Source organism: Eptesicus fuscus, chromosome 4 (assembly GCF_027574615.1).
Source record: "Eptesicus fuscus isolate TK198812 chromosome 4, DD_ASM_mEF_20220401, whole genome shotgun sequence".
Lineage (NCBI taxonomy): Eukaryota > Metazoa > Chordata > Mammalia > Chiroptera > Vespertilionidae > Eptesicus > Eptesicus fuscus.
In genome coordinates this window covers 9,442,403-9,462,512 of record NC_072476.1, presented here as the reverse complement: position 1 = coordinate 9,462,512, position 20,110 = coordinate 9,442,403, and the positions used below count along the sequence as shown (strand labels likewise).

Sequence of the window (20,110 nt, the reverse complement as noted above, 5' to 3'; positions counted from 1 at the left end):
TCAGCACTGAGGTGTGCTTAGAGGGGCGTCCCTATCTCCCAGGCGCGCCTTCCTGCTTATACACCTGTTGTATGGAAACATCTCTGTGCTACCACCTCCTCCTCAAGACTTTTCTCAGACACAGGGACACCAGAGAGGGTGGGCAGTGATTCCACTAACTATGCGAGGAAATGAAGAGACGGAGTTCCCTCAGACTGGTATTTCACAGCCACTCAAATACGAATGCCTACCTCCTGCAGGCAGAGCTCAGTGCCCGGTCTGTCCTCATTGAGAGCACATCTCCTGAGCTGTGGCTACAAAGCCGGTCTCCCTCCACAGGGCACTTTCTGTGCTGACAAAGGCAAGCACACAGGCCCTCAGCTTTTTGTTCTTATACATCTTTTGGTTTTCCTGGGGGATAATAAGTCTCCCGCTGCCCCATTCACTTGGTTTTCTATGTACCTACCATTAAATTCATGCTCAGACTCTGACAAAGTGCAACTTCCACAAGACACATTCACACGCATGAGGCATGGACTTTGCATGACTGCCATCCCTCCTGGGACCATCTGGACAGGCTGCTCTCAGAGCCTGTCTTGGTGATTTCCCTTCGCCACCTCCTGGACCCATGTTTTCCTGCCGCTTGGCTTAGCCCATCATTTGATGTACGTCCTCCTGAAGCTTCCTGAGAACATGGGAGATGGGAGATGCAGTGCTTCAGATCTGCATCATGAAAATGTCCTTATTCACACACCTGGTTAATGGCAAAGCTGAACAATAAATGGCAGATCGGGCGTTTGTTTCCTTCAGAATATTGATGGCCTTGCTCCAAGGCCTTCCAGCGTCAGTTACTACTGGGCAGTGGGATCTCTCCTCCCCGAAGGCTGTTTATCCCGGTTTCCGAAGCTCAGGGACTGCGTCTTCGTGCAGGGCTCTTTCCACTCATGATGCTAGGTACTGGGTGGGTCTTGTGATCTAGAACCTTTGTCCTTTAGATCTGGAAGAATTTCTGGTGTCATTTCTCATCCTCTCCTCTGCTCTAGTCCCCTGCACATACCCCGCCCCTCTCTGGAGCCCCTGTAGTGTGGATGTTAATTAAACCTTTTAGACTCAGCCTCTTATTTTCAACTTAGCTCTCCTATTTCCCATTTGAGTTTCTGTTCTTTCTGGAATAATTTTTTCAATTTAATCTTTCTATCTTCCCTTCCACTAAATCTTTTATTGCAATAGTCATGTTTCTGTTATTTCCAAGAGCTCTTCTTTATTTTCTGCAGGTCCCTTCTCTATAGCCTCTTGCTATGGTTTCATGGATGCAATCTCCTCTCTTCTCTCTGAGAATTCTTTTTTTTTTTTTTTTTAAAGTTTTCTTCTGCTCCTCACTTTGTTTCTATTTCTTAAGTTTGTCTGTCTCTCTTACATTCACACTAGAGCTTTCCTCAAATGTTGGGCAAAGCATTAAAATGCTGCCCCAAAGCCCGGTTTTAGGTGTTTGGAGGGCAGGGAGGAGAAGAGGCTGTCACTGAGTGGGCTTCCGTGAAAGGGGAGCAGGCAGGGGCCAGCTATTTTGATGGGAAACCTCCAAATTTCATTATCTAGTTGACTTTTCTCTTGGACGGGTCAGTTTCCACAGAAAAGCCTCCGGCCGTTTAGTGTACAGAGACTGTCACTTGTCGCCTAACCCCCGCTCTCAGCACAGCACCCTGTCCCCATGTCTGAGGCTGGAATCCTTCTGGTGCATCTTCTCTCAGGAGAAGCCAGACTTGTGTCCCTGTGGGAAAGGGTTCCTCCTTGGCTGTGCACAGGAGGGCAGGGGGCGCAGGGCACATACGGCTTTTCACACAGACTACGGACCAATTCTCCTGTGTCCAGCTCCATCCACTCCTGCGCTTTCAAAGGCACCGGGATCTCGAAGTTTTCGTTGATTTCAGGTTTTGAGGTGTCAGTTCCTGGCTACTGCCCTTCGCAAGCATTTAGCTCTCCCAGTCTGCTCAGTCAGTTACCATTTGTCCATCTGCCCTTGAGCACCAAGATGTCGTTGACGACCCTCTCTCTGTCATATCCTGTCCTCTTCTCTTTGCACTTGTGGGTTTACACCTTTTATATCCCGTATCATCCCTAGAGTGGAATTTGGGAAGAATCTACCATCTTTTACTGAAAGCTCTGACCCTCAGCTTTTTCCATGACTTTGGTTAATGAGAGGTGAACGGCACCGGATAAAAATCAGGAATAGGGAAAAATAAAGGACGAAGGAAGGTTTTAAAGTTTTATAGGCCATTGTCCTTAGTTTAACTTTTTAAAAAGGTTTAAGTCCTACCTCTCCTGCTTACAGATTGCTCAACCTTATGTAAGTTACTCAGCATCTCTCACTTTAATTGTCTTACGTGTGAAATGGTGGCACTGCCTAGATAACGGGACCATGCAGCACAGTGCACTCAGTGTAGATGGACAAGGTGACCCGGTTCTTTGTCCACCGTGAATCTGAGATGTTAGAGGGACAGCCACATAGAGAAGTTTCCCAGAAGTAAGAAACTTTCCTTCAGCAAACATTTCCTGAGCACTTTTTATATAGAAGATCCTAACCAGGCACAGAGAGATAGAGCTGAAAAATATGTGAAATCATCCCCCAGCAGGCAGACGTGAGGAGAGAGACGGGCTGGAGCTTAGAAGGGAGGAGTGAAAGCCGTTCATGAAGCCCAGAGAAGAGAGCCGAGACTGCCTTTACCTTTCTTTGTCTTAAAAGGTCCACATTCAGGGTGAATCTCTTGTAAGGGAAGAGACACCACCTTTGCCAGACCAGCACTCAGCATGTATTGGTACAGACGCTTAAACGTCCTTTCGCACAGCCCCTGCCAAAACAAAATTTAAAGCTACTGTTAGGTACAAGCAAGGTGTTGAAAACTATTAAAGAAGCATGTAGCCCAGCTGGTGTGGCTTAGTGGTTGAGCACTGACCTAAAAATCAGGAGCTCACGGTTTGATTCCAGGTCAGGGCACATGCCTGGGTTGCGGGCTCGGTCCCCAGTGGCGGGGTGTGCAGGAGGCAGCCAATCGATGATGTATCTCTCTTGATGTTTCTATCTCTCTATCCCTCTTCCTTCCTCTCTCTCTCTCTCAAATCAATAAAAACATATTTAAAAAAATACAAATAAAAAAATAAAGAATCATGTAAATGAGCACAATTTGGAGACCTGAATTAATTGGTCATCTTGAATGAGAACACACTGGCGGTATTAATGAGGAAAGACTGCTAAGCTATACTGTCAAGGGCACAAAATGGTCCAGAGCAATATACTAACAGTTCTACCTTTTGATTACAAGAGGGGGAAAGGGATTTTCTTAGAGATCCTGGAAGGATATACAGGGGTGAGAATGAGGCAGAGGGAGGTAGAGAATGGAGACTTTTCACTGTATACCTTTTCATACTATTTTGACTTCAATCAAATAAGTGTATTAATTATGAATGCATATACACACCTCCCACAGGCAGTGGAACAAGTAGATAAAAATATTAAAACCATTCTTTAAATTTTAGTCTATCTGTGTAGTTCCCCATTTGCTCCTTAGTCACATTTCTGCAAGTGATAAACCTCAGTGACTGTACGTGCACCTGAACTGCAGCGGTTACCTGCAATGAGCCTCTGTACTGGCCATGTCTTTTCACATAAAAGTAATTCACATGCCAACATTGAAAAGTGAAAGATTTCATATAAAAATCCACATTCTGGCTTCTCTTGAAAAACAAGATCTGGCAATAAATCCTAGGACTGTTCACAGCAGCAGCCAGCGGAAGCCGAGGACAGCTGCTCCCTCCAGACAGGCCCCGGTCTCCATGGTACCAGCGCCTTCACGCTCCCACTCGGCCCTTGCACAGTGAGGCTGAAGGTCAGTTTCCATTTATCACCATTTTTGTGCTGCTTTTCTTTCATGACAGTTAAGAAGAAAATGAAATATTTCTTGAATCCATACTAGTATCAATCCATACTTCTCCACTTCTACGCCTAACCTGTCTGACACATTTACACACCCTCCCCGGCCGCTGCTGCCAATTGACTTTGCAACCCTGGAAGAGTGAGGCAAGTCACCACTGTTGTAAGGTAGGGACTGGACAGCAGGAGGCACTCAGGACTAAGAGTTGTTAGCTGGGTCATACAGGTTTCTTCTTACACCCTGGGAGAAAGAGAGGGTGCAAATGTCTGTGGGCTGCTGCTGCCGCAAATGCGAAATCAGCTCCCAGACTAGCCAGCACTCTAGCTGTTGGGCGGCAGAACATATGGCCATCAAAGAAATACAGATGACACACATATGGCTCATTCAAACCCCCTTGCTTGGAAATGGCATCTATCATTAATCTAGCTGAGCCCCCAGCATCGTGGAAAGACCCTTTGGAAACTCATCCATCAAACCCCAGCCCTCGACATATGGTCCTGGGCCCTGGCCCATACTAAGCAGGGAGAATGATGTAGTCCTGCCTTCTGGGGGCTGCCATCCAGGACTTACAGTCTGCCCGGCAAAGAGAGAAAGAATAGGAGCCTCCTCCACCATCTTCCCCCTAAAGTTAGCATCTATATTCATGTCATCAACCTCATCTACAGGCTAAGTATTCACTAAATCCTGCCAAGGTCACTCTGACCTCTATTTCCAGCTGCCAAATGAATGTTCCAGAGGATCCTCAGACTCAATAAACCCTAAAATCAAATTTGTTGTCTATCTCATCCTCACCCAAACTTGATCTCTTTCTGTACTTGACTTTTTTCATACATTCCTTCACACCATTCACTTAGCCTTTACTGTGGGCCAGGCACTCTCCTCATGGTGGGGGGTCCGCTGTGAAGGCACAGTCCCTGGTCTCATGAGCTGGCCCTCAAGTTCCAGTCTACTTCTCTGAGCGGTGCTCATGCACACCAGACAGGACTCCTTCGTTCAGCTCTACATCCTGGCTCTGGTCACTCACCAGTCCCGCTAGTGTCACCTCCAAAATGGCTCCCAAACATTTCCAGCCAATTGCCCACCGGGCCTGAGGCAAGAGCATTGATCTCGCTGCCCACTTCCCATCTCTCTTCAGTTCACCAGTTCATTTCCTCAACACTCTTCACATTTCTTGAACAGCACTTCAGGCTAAAGGCTAAAGTCCCAACTCCCCTGCCTGGTACTCTAGGCCTTTCAATGTGGCCCCAACTTTCCCTCTCAGCTGACCTCTAGAAGTCCCACAGCCTCCACAGCTCCACACTTTGCTCGAGCCATTCTCCCTCACCCGCAAGGCCATTTCTCCCGTCTGCTTTGGGAGCACTCACTTTCAACGCCCAGCTCTGGACTTGCTCTATAGGTCTCCCAGCTCTGCAGAAAGCTCCCTCGCCGTTCGCCGGCTCAGACATATCTTTCTGGGTAGCACTCTAGCCTCAGTGAGTGCTCACCGCTGCCCCTCCAGTCAGAGTGCTCCCTGACAGTGTGAGACTGTCGTCCTCATTCACTGCTCTCATCTTAGTGTGGAACATGGTTCTGACTCAAAGTTAACACTTAAGTTTTTGTTGAAGGACTGAATGAAACAATGTCCTGTAACAGTTAAATCTTGCTGCTTAGATAGTCCATAGTGCTGACCTGAGACCAGCCCAACCCAGCTCAGTCTCCTTTTCTCCCACCCACCAAGTGACTCAGTGGGCAAAGGGTTTCAGTCTCCAGTGTCTGCATGGGCAGGACAAGAAATACAAAGAACAAAGTGGGCAGATATTCATTCATTAAGCATGCAGGGAATGTCTTCATTTCTATTAGGGTCTCTTAAGAGGCCTTAACAGTCTATCTTGTATTTTTCTACTATGGATAGAGTTTCCGATAGAAAAATATTTCTCTCCTACCACAAACAGCAGTGCACGCGTAAGGACAAACCGCACTGACTCTCAGCCTCGGTGTCTGAAAGGTGACAGGGTGGGGGGCCTGCGGGGAGCTGGCCAGGGCACAGCTAGCTCCAGCTACCTTTTGTCATGAGAGCCTGAAGGCTCAGGCCTGTCAGAGCTTTGGATATTCCAAGGGAAGCTGGAAACCTAGATTTCTTTTAGGTGAAATCTCAATTAAAAAAAAAAGCTAGGTCAAATTTATTTTTGACAATATACAGGCCAAATGTGGCCCACACGCCGCAGTTTGTCAGCTCTGCGTGAGACCCCTGGGCGTGCAATGAATCCAGCAGGAGGGGCAGATCCCTCCTCTCTGAACAAGGAGAGCTCCACTGAGGCAGCACAAGGTGAGCAGGACTTCTGATTCCTGTTATTCAAAGATCCTGACTTTAAATTTCAAGTTTCAAGTCCTATTAACCTACAGGGCAATTTTGCTTTTCTCCCATTTCTAATTTGGCTTTTTCTTAACTGTTCAAATCCGACTGGAAGCAGCACCACCTCCATGCTTCCTGCCTCTCGTTCTCCCTTCCTCACTGCCTCTATTCTAGGGCCCAAAGATGAAGCAGGTCAGTGACTGCGTTTCTCCCCATGTCATCTCACCTCCTTCTTGGTAAAGTCACTGCTATGGCACTATAAAACCACTGGGAACAAAATTACAAGCTTAATTATGAAAGTAAATCTACAGGCCCAGGTTTACCACTCCAGCTGAACTTTTACAGCAGGCCTCAGGGCAAAAACCCCAGGGGGAAATGGAAGTCAGTCAAGAGCAAGAAGGATGCAAGTTAGGGACTGAGAATTTTCTGTTTTATAAAACAAAGGAAAACCCCACTTATTTCATGGTTAGGGATTCAAGACCATAGCAGGGCTTTCAATTGCAACTCATTCGATCTACACTTAAAGATCTCCGTGCTCTGGTGTAGGGAAGCCCAGCCCAGCACCCGGGAGCTCCGGCAGCTCACCAGCTCCTCCCGCAGCTTTCCTAGTGTCTCGATCTGGTTGTTCCGCATGCTCAGCATCACCGAAAGCTTCTCCATGAGGATGTTGTATTTGCTCCTCCTGTGAGAAACAAAACGGTTCAACTTTTCAAACCTACTACTAAAGACCGCCTAGTTTCAAAGCAAGGTTTCAAGGCTGGGCTCCGAGCGGTTTGGTCTCATGGCCAAGGGCGCCTAACTAGTGGCAGACTCTACACTAAAACTACTGAAATGATTCTTTAAAATGCATTCCATTTTGATAAAACCTTAAAGTTTAGATTGATATTTCCTTGTCAATCACTTGGTGGGGAAGGACAGGTTATTCTATAAAGAGTGTGAACCTAGGCCGCCTCTCTCCAATCCAGTGCTCTCCTCACTAGATCACAACACCACTCGGATTCTGAAGCCCAGGTTTCCACTCCTGACGTCACTGGAGTGACAGATCCCTCCTTCGGTTGCATGTTTACTGTGAAGCAGATGTCACAGAAAATGCTTCCAAGCTAAAGGCCACCAAAGGAAGCTACTATTCAAGAGAGTAGGGCTCTCACGGTGTGCCTGAGGGAGCTGGGGGAGGGTGCAGAAAGGAGCCTTGTGGCCAGTGCAGCATGGGAAGGAGAGCTGGGCTGTAACTGCCTACAGGCTACAGGCAGGGAGGGCTTCTGTATGGGATCCGGAGACCACAGCCACTTCTCCATTTTTACTGCCCCTCAAGGAATGAAAGAATGAACAAAGACACAGAATTACTGAACAGGAACTAGTACCAAGCACCATGTCATGGCCCTCATACAGAAGCGCAAACAGTGGTCCAGAGAGGCCAGGTGACTGCCTAAGTCAGGGGCAAAGATTTATTTATTTTTTAAAATATATTTTTATTGATTTCAGAGAGGAAGGGAGAGGGAGTGAGATAGAAATATCAATGATGAGAGAGAATCCTTGATCAGCTGCTTCCTGCATATCCCACCCTGGGGATCGAGCCAGCAGCCCACCAGGAATTGAACCGTGATCTCCTGGTTCATAGGTCAATGCTCAACAACTGAGCCACGCCAGCCAGGCCAGGGGCAAAGATTTCAATACGAATTTGACTTAGTCCATTGTTCTCTCTTCTACCTACAGCTGTCACCCCATGTTCTTTGTGGATCACAGGCTACACGCCATTTATGAGTTCAGTGATAAAATATATAACCAGTGGATGTTATGATTAAATAATTAAAATGCGAATTATCAAAGTATAATTCTCTCTAATGTATTCTTTTTTTCTCTTTTTTTTATTAAGGTATTATATGTGTACATATCTTACCATTGCCCCCCTGCCCCCACTCCCATACATGCCCTAACCCCCCAGAGTTTTGTGTCCACTGGTTATGCTTACATGCATGCATACAAGTCCTTCGGTTGATCTCTTACCTCCCCCACCTCTCCCTAACCTTCCCGCTGTAATTTGACCTTCTGTTTGATGCTTTACTGTCTCTGTATCTATCTTTTTGTTCAATAGCTTATAATTTTATTATCCATAGATGAGTGAGATCATGTGGTATTTTTCTTTTATTGACTGGCTTATTTCACTTAGCATGATGTTCTCCAATTCCATCCAGGTTGCTGCAAATGGTAGGGATTCCTTCTTTTTTATGGCAGCATAGTATTCCATTGTGTAGATGTACCATGGTTTTCTGATCCAGTCATCTGCTGACGGGCACCTAGGCTGTTTCCAAATCTTTGCTATTGTAAATTGTGCTGCTATGAACATAGGGGTGCATATATCCTTTCTGATTGGTGTTTCTAGTTTCTTAGGACATATTCCTAGGAGTGGGATTACTGGGTCAAATGGGAGTTCCATTTTCAGTGTTTTGAGGAAACTCCATACTGTTCTCCACAGTGGCTGCACCAGTCTGCATTCCCACCAGCAGTGCACGAGGCTTCCTTTTTCTCCGCATCCTCGCCAGCACTGGTTGTTTGTTGATTTGTTGATGATAGCCATTCTGACAGGTGTGAGATGGTACCGCATTGTCGTTTTGATTTGCATCTCTCGGATAATTAGTGACTTTGAGCATGTTTTCATGTGTCTCTTGGCCTTCCTTCTGTCTTCTTTTGACAAGATTCTATTTAGGTCCGTTGCCCATTTTTTTTATTGGATAATTTATCTTCCTTTTATTAAGTTGTATAAGCTGCCTGTAGATGTTGGAGATTAAACCTTTATCAGTGATAACATTTGCAAATATGTTCTCCCATACAGTGGGATTTCTTGTTGTTTTGTTGATAGTTTCTTTTGCTGTAAAAAAGCTTTTTATTTTGATGTAGTCCCATTTGTTTATTTTCTCTTTAGCTTCCATTGCCCTAGGGGCAGTATCAGTGAAGAAGTTCCTTCGGCATATGTCTGAGATTTTGCTGCCTGTGGATTCCTCTAGTATTTTTATGGTTTCCCGTCTTATGTTTAAGTCCTGTATCCATTTTGAGTTTATTTTTGTGTATGGTGTAAGTTGGTGATCTAGTTTCATTTTTTTGCATGTATCTGTCCAATTTTCCCAACACCATTTATTGAAGAGACTGCCTTGATTCCATTGTATGTTCATGCCTCCTTTGTCAAATATTAATTGAGCATATTGGTTTGGGTTGATATCTGGATTCTCTATTCTATTCCATTGATCTATATGTCTGTTCTTATGCCAGTACCATGCTGTTTTGAGAACAGGGGCTTTGTAATACAGCTTGAAATCTGGTATTGAGATCCCTCCTACTTTATTCTTCTTTCTCAGGATTGCTGTGGCTATTCGGGGTCTTTTTTTATTCCAGATGAATTTTTGGAAAGTTTTTTTCTAAATCTGTGAAATATGCCGTTGGTATTTTAATGGGGAGTGTATTGAATCTATAGATTGCTTTGGGTAGTATGAACACTTTAATGATGTTGATTCTACCAATCCATGAACATGGTATGTTCTTCCATCTGTTTACATCTTCCTCTATCTCTTTTTTCAGTGTCCTGTAGTTTTCCGTGTATAGGTCTTTTACCTCCTTAGTTAAGTTTATTCCTAGGTATCTTAATTTTTTTGGTGCGATGGTAAATGGGATTGCTTTTTTAGTCTCTCTTTCTATAAGTCCATTATTGTTGTATAGAAAGGCCATAGATTTCTTGGCGTTAATTTTGTATCCTGCTACATTGCCGAATTCATTTATTAAGTCTAGTAGTTTTTTGATGGAGTCTTTCAGGTTTTTTTATGTACAGTATCATGTTATCTGCAAACAAGGATAGCTTTACTTCTTCTTTTCCAATTTGGATGCCTTTTATTTCTTCTTCTTGTCTGATCGCAATGGCTAATATTTCCAGTACTATGTCAAACAGGAGTGGTGAGAGTGGGCATACCTGTCTTGTTCCTGTTCTTAGGGGAAATGGTTTCAGTTTTTGTCCATTGAGTATGATGTTTGCTGTGGGTTTATCATATATAGCTTTTATTATGTTGAGGTATGATCCTTCTATTCCCACCTTGTTGAGAGTTTTTATCAAGAAAGAGTGTTGGATTTTGTCAAATGCTTTTTCTGCATCAATTGATATGAATATGTGATTTTTATCTCTCAGTTTGTTTATGTGATGTATCACTTTTATTGATTTACGGATATTGTACCATCCTTGCATCCCTGGGATAAATCCTACTTGGTCATAGTGTATGATCTTTCTGATGTACTGCTGGAGCCGATTTGCTAGAATTTTGTTGAGGATTTTGGCATCTATGTTCATGTGGGATATTGTCCTATAATTCTCTTTCATTGTGTTGTCTTTATCTGGTTTTGGTATTAGGGTGATGCTGGCTTCATAGAAGGAGCTTGGAAGTGTTCCTTCCTCTTGAATTTTTTGGAATAGTCTGAGAAGGATAGGTTTTAGTTCTTCCTTGAATGTTTGGTAAAACTCTCCTGTGAAGCTGTCTGGCCCCAGGCTTTTGTTTGCTGGAAGCTTTTTGATGACTGCTTCAATTTCTTCCATAGTTACTGGCCTATTGAGCTGTTTACAGTCTTCCTGATTGAGTTTTGGAAGGTTATATTTTTCTAGGAATATGTCCATTTCCTCCAGGTTGTCCAGTTTGTTGGAATAGAGTTGTTCATAGTATTTTGAAACAATCCTTTGTATTTCAGCGGGGTCTGTTGTTATTTCGCCTCTTTCATTTCTGATTTTGTTTATTTGGGTCCTCTCTTTGTTTCTTGTTGAGTCTGGCTAAAGGTTCATCAATCTTGTTTATCCTTTCAAAGAACCAGCTCTTGGTTTTGTTGATCTTTTGTATTGTTTCTTTGGTCTCTATGTCGTTTATCTCTGCTCTGATCTTTATTATTTCCTTCCTTCTGCTTACACTGGGCTTTTCTTGTTGCTCTCTTTCTAACTCTTTGAGTTGTAGGGTTAGATAATTTATTACCATTGTTTCTTGTTTTTTTGCAGTAGGCTTGTAGAGCTATGAACTTCCCTCTCAAGACTGCTTTCGCTGTGTCCCACAGATTTTGGATTGTTGTGTTTTCATTGTCATTTGTTGACATGAAGTTTTTTATTTCTTCCTTGATGTCTCTGGTAACCCAGTCATTGTTTAATAGCATGCTGTTTAGTCTACATGTGTTTGATTTCTTTGGATTGTTTTTATTGTAGTTGATTTCCAGTTTTATGCTATTGTGATCTGAGAAGATGCTTGATATGATCTCTATGTTCTTGAATTTGGAGAGACTGTGCCTATGTCCTAACATATGGTCTATCTTTGAAAATAACCCATGTGCACTTGAGAAGAATGTATATTCTGTGGCTTGGGGTGAAATGCTCTGAAGATGTCAATTAATTCCATCTGGTCCAGTGAGTCATTTAGGATCGATGTTTCTTTGCTGATTGTTTTTGTTTAGAGGATTTGTCCAGTGTTGATAGTGGTGTATTAAAGTCTCCTACTATGATTGTATTACTGTTAATCTCTCCCTTGATATCCTCCAGGAGTTTTTTTATGTATTTGGGTGCTCCTGTATTGGGTGCGTATATGTTTACCAGAGTTATTTCTTCTTGTTGGATTGCTCCCTTTAGTATTATGAAGTGGCCTTCATTATCTCTTGTTATGTCCTTCACTTTGAGATCTAATTTTTCAGATATAAGTATTGCTACCCCAGCTTTTTTTTCATTTCCATTCGCCTGGAAAACATTTTTCCATCCCTTCACCCTCAGTCTGTGTGTGTCTTTTTTTCTGAGGTGGGTTTCTTGTAGACAGCAGATATATGGGTCTTATTTTCTTTTTTTTTTTTTTTTAATATATTTTATTGATTTTTTACAGAGAGGAATGGAGAGGGATAGAGAGTTAGAAAAATCAATGAGAGAGAAACATCGATCAGCTGCCTCCTGCACACCTCCTACTGGGGATGTGCCCGCAACCAAGGTACATGCCCTTGACCGGAATCGAACCCGGGACCCTTCAGTCCGCAGGCCGACGCTCTATCCACTGAGCCAAACCCGTCAGGGCTGGGTCTTATTTTCTTATCCAATCTGTTACCCTATGTCTTTTAATTGGGGCATTTAATCCATTTACATTTAAAGTTATTATTGATAGGTACTTATTTGTCGCCATTTTTATTCTATACTCCTGTGTTTCTTCTTCGCTTTCTATTTCTTTATTTTTATTTATTTTTTACAGCAGACCCTTTAGCATTTCTTGCATTGCTGGTTTGGTGGTGATAAATTCCCTTAGCCCTTTTTTGTCTGTGAAGCTTCTTATTTCACCTTCAATTTTGATTGATAGCCTTGCTGGGTACAGTATTCTTGGATTGAGACCCTTCCTTTGCATGACTTTGTAATTTCATTCCATTCCCTTCTGGCCTGATGAGTTTGAGGAATCATTTGCTAGTCTGATGGGGGTTCCTTTGTATGTAACTTTCTGTCTCTCTCTGGCCGCTTTTAAGATTCTTACTTTGTCGTTGGTGTTTGCCAATTTAATTATAATGTGCCTTGGCGTTGGTCTTTTGGGGTTCATTTTGCTTGGGACTCTGTGAGCTTCTTGGATTTTTGTGGGTTTTTTCTTCCCTATATCAGGAAAGTTTTCTGTCATTATTTCTTCAAACAGGTTTTCTATTCCTTGCTAAGTTTCCTTTCCTTCTGGAACCCCTATTATGTGGATGTTGTTTTGTTTTGTGTTGTCCCAAAGTTCCCTTAGGCTCTCCTCCTGCTTTTTCATTTTCTTTTCTAGAAGCTGCTCTACTTGGGTATTTTTTCCATCTTGTCTTCTAGCTCACTGATGCGGTCCTCTGCTTCTTCTAGTCTACTCTTGATGCTTTCTATTGAGTTCTTTACAGCAGCGATGTCATTTTTCATTTCTTCTTGGTTCTTCTTCATTTCCTCTTGGTTATTACTCATATTGTCGAATTTGTCTTCCATCCTTTTCAGCCACCTTATGACCATTTCTCTGAATTCTTTCTCTGATAGGTTGCTGGCCTCTAATTCGTTTACTTCCTTTTCTGGTGATGCCTGCTTTTCTTTCTTATGCAGGCTGTTTCTTTGTCTCCCCATGGTCTCTCTTCTCCGGATGTCTGGTTATGTAGTTCTCTCTCTCCTGCCGCTGGATATCCGCATCTCTCAGAACCTGCTGTTGGCCGCCAGTCTCCTTGGGAAAGGGCTCATGGTCATGAGCAGTTCTGCAGGCTGGGAAGTCCAAGATGAAGGTTCTGGCAGATTTGGTGTCTGGTAAGGGCTCTCTTCCTGGCTCATAGACAGTTGTCTTCTTGAATCCTTACCAAACATCCATTGATTGACTGAGCACAGCAATCCCGCTCCTGGCTCTGGTCTGAATTTTGTGCCCAGTCTCTGAGGCCTCCCAACGTGGTGCCTCTCTTGTTTGCAGCAGAACTGACTGCTTCCGGTCTTTTTTTTTCTTTTTTAATCCTTACCCGATGATATTTTCCCATTGATTTTTTAGAGAGAGTGGATGAGAGAGGGAAAGACAGAGAGAAATATCGATGTGAGAGAAACACATCGATTGGTTGCCTCCTCCATGTGCCCCGACCAGAGCCCTGGCTGGGGGTCACTGTCTGACGGTCTATCCACTGAACCAAACCGGCTAGGGCTCTAATGTATTATTTCTCAGACATGGATTCGAAGACAAACTCAGAGTGATATTTCCACTCCTGGAAATCCTGAGTCAATAGTTAGTCTACACATGCATATTAAGCACTTCCTTTTGGCCCATCCCTGTGCTATGTAGTGGGTACTGCAAACTTTAAAGCTTATACTTAACCTGGAGTGTTTATCCTACCTCCCTTTGGGGGAGCACCTGGCCCCTGGGTAGGGGGCAAGACCTCTGTCATTTGGGGTAAGAAAATCATAGTCAGTCCCTGTGGCCCAGGAAAGGGTCTGCTCACTGCCCTCCAACTCTCCCTTGACACTGCCCTCCTCCAGCATGGAGGACTGGTGGCCAGGCACGGGGCTCGCACTGACTCTCCCAAGGGCACTCATTCCAGGCCCTGCACCAGCTTAACCCTTCTCCACCCTGGTCTCTGCCCCTCCCACAAAGGACGGAATGGGGTGGTGAAGTGCAGGCTGAGACCGCTCTGCAGGGTGGCGGAACATTTCTTTCCCCCATTTCTATACCCCAACAGGGAGGATTAAAGAGTCAGAGACCCACTCCCAGACTCTCTGGCTCTCAGAATGGACTATTTTATCAGCTCGATGTATTGCCTGACTATGACACACAGCTAAATGGCAACATAGTGATCACTGAGGAGAACCTCACCATCTCATCTACAGGTTAAGATGGCTGCATGTTGCAAAAACATGACAATTTTAAATTGATACAATTCAACCTCAACTCTGTCACCATAATATCAAATTTGACTTATTTACTTTTAATTTTACATTCCCCCAAAACTTCACCAAAATATTAAGTCCCTATTGCTAAGCTGTGGGGTTACAGGCATTTTTAACCTTCTTTTCTGTATAATTTCCAGGTTTTCTAAATAAGCGTGACTTATTTTTCATAATCAGAAACACACAGTAAATACCTTTTTAAAAAGCTAAAGCAGTGTTCTGATGTGGCCTCTGACTTTTAAAGACATAATATACCTGGCTGCAATATAGATGTATAGAGTGTTTTGGTCTCACAACACTTACCTGTCCACATGAAACCGGTTCAGGAGGAGGAGGATTGAGTGCTGCTGGGCTCCGCTGGGTAATCGGATCACATGTGACTGCATTGTAATGAGCCCATTTTTGTTCAGAATTTTCCTATGATAATGGAGCTTCCCAGCATCAACCCTGGAGGAGAAGATGAGTGTCATTTTGTTGGTTGCTTTCACCCACCAATGTAGAGAGCCTCTCACCTGGACATAAGTGCCAGAGATACACACCTCCTATCCAGCTAGTCTGAGAGAACAGCCATCATGAGACAATGGTCTTGGAAGAACCTCAGCCTAGGAGCAGGATCAGACCTCCAGGAGAGGTAGATGGGGAGATGGAGGCAGAGGCCAGGGCAAATAGAGAGGGAAGGGATGGCTGGGGTGGGAGACAATAAGGACATGATCAAATAGGAGGAGAGAACCAAACATGGACCTCTAATCCTGTAATGGCCAATAACTAGGGTGAGCACACATCCTGGTTTGCCAGATGGTCCTAACTTATGCCCATTTCCTTAGCGCCCCTTCTGGTCAGCTCCACCTCCCATTCTCAATGTCTGGTTTGGACAATAGTTATATGGTCACCCCAGGGTCTCTTCAAAAAGAAAGCATTGTGCTCCCAATCACCATAGACTGGGGACTGCCGAGAGGACAAGGCTAAGAGGAAAAGGGAAGACAAGTCAGCAGGCTCCCGTTTAGACACAGGGCATAATGACCAGTGAGCCCTATTGTTTAAAGCAGAGAAGCAAATCATCCCCTTCCTTCAGTGATTTTCAGCCTTTTTCATCTCATGATACACACAAATGACTAAAATTCTGCAGCACACTATTTTTTGCCACTAACAAAAAAACAAAAAAAACAGAAAAGGTATAATTTTGATTCATCCCCACAGGATGACTATTGTGTTGGCTGTTGTCCTTGTTTTAATTTGACAATCTAAGGGAAAAGAGGTTAGTGCCCCTAACTCAATAGTCAGGTATTGCATGTTTTAAAACTTCTTGCAGCACACCAGTTGAAAATCGCTGCCTTACTTGAACGCAGCGCTGTGGAGGTCTCGCTGGAGCTCCCCCTGCCACCGGGACCGGCCTAATCGCTCCAAAATGCAGTAGGAGAAGTCGGGGAGCTTCAGGTCAGGGTCACCCTCCAAGCCTATCAAGGCCCTGTAACGCATGTCCTGGGAGGCAACGATGATCAGTTTCTTCCCCCACCTGCAAATCAGAAAGATTTAACTTTTAACTTTTTTTTTTTTTTTAACACAGGAAGAAATAACTTTTTGATTTTAAGAAAATAGAAACATGAAAAAGCAGAAGCTTGGAGAATCATCATTTTCTGTGAGGTTCAGAATCCCCCATTTAAGCCAGTTTCAGTCTTAGTACTACTGCATTGTGTTCAGGGTGAGCAAAGCCAATGCCATCATTCCTGGTTTAAACCCTCCCAGGCCTGGCCAGGAACTCAGACCAAAACCCCAACTCCCCACCAGGGATGGGACTGGACTGCCCTACACCCCTTCCATGGCTCTGCCCCTGAGCACAATGACCCTGCTGGTCCTGAAACAAGCTGTTTCCTCTTCCCGGCTGCTCTTCCCCAAGGTCTTTAAGCGACTGTTCCTTCTCATCATTCAGGTCACTGCTCAGATGTCAACTCCTCAGGCCTTCCCCCAAATGGTAACCAGAGTCCTTTCCCCACCTCTGACCATTATTTCCACATTCTTCATGGCACCAAGCACTCGGAAATGGTGATATATAATGTTTGAGAGAGACCTGTCTGTCTCCCCCTCTTCAATTAAGAACCTCTATGAGAGGGGCACCAGGACATACCCAGAGCTTAGAATGAATGTGGGTCACAGTAGGAGCTCTGTGAATATTTGTTACGTGAATGAACTAGCCTACTGAACTAGACAGATAAAGCAAACTTCAGTCAAAACCACTGGACTGTGTAATCGCTGGGCCTGTATGTTGTCTGTTAAAGATCAGACCCTGGACAAATCATTAGTTTCTCCCACTGACTTGGTAAGTGAAAAATGCCTGAAAAAGTGGCCAACAACACTTCCTAGCAAGGCACTGGATACCCTGGCTGAGAATACTGACTTCTCTGCTGACGCCTCACAGGCCCACCACTGTGCCTTGTCTGTTAACTTAAATGCATATCTTGGGCAGATTGGCCCATTCCACTCATGCACTCTTGGGGTCCAAGCTCTGTGGCAGAGATCACACGAGGTGTGCAGGCAAAGAACCCCCCACTTACTCACTCCTGAGCATCGAGATACACCCAATCGGAGGAGCTCCCTTTCCTGGATGAGTCACCAAGGGTCCACAGGTGAGGGCCCATGGCCTTGAGCTAGCGTCTACTCGGCACAGCCTGTGATCCCGACCACAATGTCTGCCTTCAGTCACATCACTCAGTCTGACTGTTCTCCTTCCTCCCACCCACCCACTCTGATGCCTTCGCTTCTCCCTCCACCCAGACAACAAGAAAAAAGAAGAGGTTGTCTTCATTTTAACTGCAGCTTCCTTCACTTTGTAATCTATAATTAATCTTCCACAAAAGTGTAGAAATCTGCATAGTCCATCTTCAAAAGGATGTGGCTGTGAACATATGTGAGAGTCTGCATGTCACAAACTTAGGATCTGTGCTCTCTCCTCTCAAAGCAGGCTCATTAAGTTAAATTGGAAGAAGTCAGTTAGGAAAAAGAAGTTTGAAAACTAAGGAACTAATTTTCTGCTTTAAAAATTACTCAGGCCCTGACCTGGTGGCTTAGTTGGTTGGAGCATTGTCCTGTACACTAAAAAGGTTGTGGGTTCGATCCCTTGTCAGGACACATACGGGAGGCAACTGATAGATGTCTCTTTTTCACATCAATGTTTCTCTCTCTCCCTCCCTCTCTCTAAAATCAATAAACATATCTTCAGGTGAGGGTTAAAAACAATTTCTTTAAAAAATTAATCAGATTAGTTACTACCCTGTATTATCAAAGTCCACTGATTTCAATTAGCTGATGCAATGACTCCTGCTAAGTTCAAATACCGATTAAGCACCATGCAAAGTACCAGAGATATCAAGATAAATAAAGTCTTTCAGTAGCTACCTTCAAGGAGCTCAGTCTACTGAAAGAAAGACAGGAAAATGACTCAGTGACTAATGTGATAACTGCTCTGGCGAAGCAGCTCTGGCAGTCAAGGCTTTTAAATGACATACATGAGGGCCCCAATTCAAGCCTATGTGTGTGACTAGAGCGTGTGCATAGTCATTTGGGAAAACTTTCACAGGAGGTGATTCCTGAGTTAGCAGTAAGCTGGGTGGGCAAATGTTAAGGAAGCAGATGTTGCAAGGTTTCACAGGATGGAGGAGCTTGCCTATTCAGGGAGGCAAATGATGTGGCATATTCGGAGGCTAAAGTGTGGTGTAAGCTAGAAAGCAGAATGAAAGAAAACTCAAGGCCAGCTGAGTCCACATCCTGAATGGCCTTTCAATGCCATGCTGGGAATTTAGATTCCATGACACAGGTTACAACTTCAAACCCAACAGGCTATCCATTAGTCAACATGCGTTTTCAGGAGCCAACTTTGTGCCAGGTATATTCTAGATCCTAGAGATACAGCTATGAACGAGATGGACACACTTCCTGCCCTCAAGAGTTTATAATCTGGTGAGGAAAGAGTGAAATAAAAAAATCCTTAAGCCCTAGCTGGTTTGGCTCAGTGGCTAGAGCATCAATTGCCTGCAGACTGAAGGGTCCTGGGTTTGATTCCAGTCAAGGGCAGACACCTCAGTTGCAGGCTTGATCCGCAGCCCTGGTCGGGGTGTGTGCGGAAGGCAACCAACCAATCAATGTGTCTCTCTCACATCAGTGTTTCTCTCTCATTGCCCAACTTGGCAATGACCATAGTGCCTCTTCAAATAGAAGCTCTGAAAGAGGGGGCACAGGAGAAAAAGGAGCTAACTGGAAGAGGAGGTGGCAATGTGAAGATCTGACAGTGTAGACCAGGCCCTTTAAAGCCTGGTCTAACAGTATCCCAGGCTTGTTCATAGGGATCTGAGGATAAGATTTTGGTGAAGTCATAAAGGAAAAAATGGATCACAGTGGACAGAGGAGGGGAGAAGAGGTGAAGGGGGAAAGAGTGAAGTGAGTATAGCTACTTCTTCCAAAAACTATGGCTGCAGCCTCGGGCAGAGGGAAAGCTACATTTGTAGGGAATGTGAGGTAAAGAGAAAGTCCTGTTGTAAGAAAGGCAAGTCACATTCATGTGCTGAGGACAGAGCACCAGCAGACAAGCAGTACTGAAAATAAAGGGGGAAAAGGAGCTAACTGGCAGAGGTAGGAAAGAGCATGAGCCAGGGAGGAGGGGAGGAAAGAGCTGGGCCAGGAAGAAGGGGAGGAAAGGGGGAAGAAATGAATTCATTACATGGCCAGTTTTTCATCTCCCCTGAGATGAGGGTTGGGGAAAGAAATGTGGGAAAGTCTACAAGTTGAGGAAGAAGGTGGAAGTTAGGAGACTTCACTCAGGTAGCTTCTCCATGTTCAGTGAAGTAGAAAGGAAGGTGGGGATGGGGGCAACTTGGATTAGTCTCAGAAACCGGGGCCCTGAATGGAGACTCACAAAAGGACCAATGGGCAGCACAGAGTCCAGCTTGGACAGAGAATGATAGGCACCAATCTGCCCAGCGAATAGGGTTCGGTAGTTGAGCCTCAACCTATGAACCAGGAGGTTGCAGTTCGATTCCCAGTCAGGGCACATGCCCAGGTTGTGGGCTCGGTCCCCAGTATGGGATGTGCAGGAGGCAGCCGATCAATGATTCTCTCTCATCATTGATCTTTCTCTCTCGTTCTCCCTTTCTGAAATCAATAAAAATATATTACAAAAAGAAAAAGAGCCCTGGCCGGTTTGGCTCAGTGAGTAGAGCGTCAGCCTGGGGACTGAAGGGTCCCGGATTTGATTCTGACCAGAGGCACATGCCTGGGTTATGGGCTCGATCCCTAGAGTGGGGTATGCAGGAGGCAGCCAATCGGTGATTCTCTCTCATCATTGATGTTTCTCTCTCTCTCTTTCCCTCGCCCTTCCTCTCTGAAATCAATAAAGAAATATATTAAAAAAAAAAGAAAGAAAGAAAAAGAAAAAAGAAAGACACTAATCCAAAGGACAGCTGCCTGCTCGGCCCACCTGTGCTAGGA

The 20,110-nt window shown here is 44.5% G+C and overlaps 1 protein-coding gene across 1 annotated transcript in view; it reads right to left on the bottom strand.

Moving 5' to 3' along the window:
• Nucleotides 1–20,110, bottom strand: part of GTF3C1 (general transcription factor IIIC subunit 1) — an 86,843-nt gene that overhangs the window by 58,268 nt on the left and 8,465 nt on the right. Inside the window, exons 3-6 of the mRNA XM_028134129.2 lie at nt 15,972–16,148; nt 14,939–15,082; nt 6,823–6,919; nt 2,702–2,825 (exon numbers count right to left, since the gene is read on the bottom strand). Of these exons, the coding sequence (XP_027989930.2) occupies nt 2,702–2,825; nt 6,823–6,919; nt 14,939–15,082; nt 15,972–16,148 (542 nt within the window). The remainder of the gene's footprint in view (nt 1–2,701; nt 2,826–6,822; nt 6,920–14,938; nt 15,083–15,971; nt 16,149–20,110) is intronic.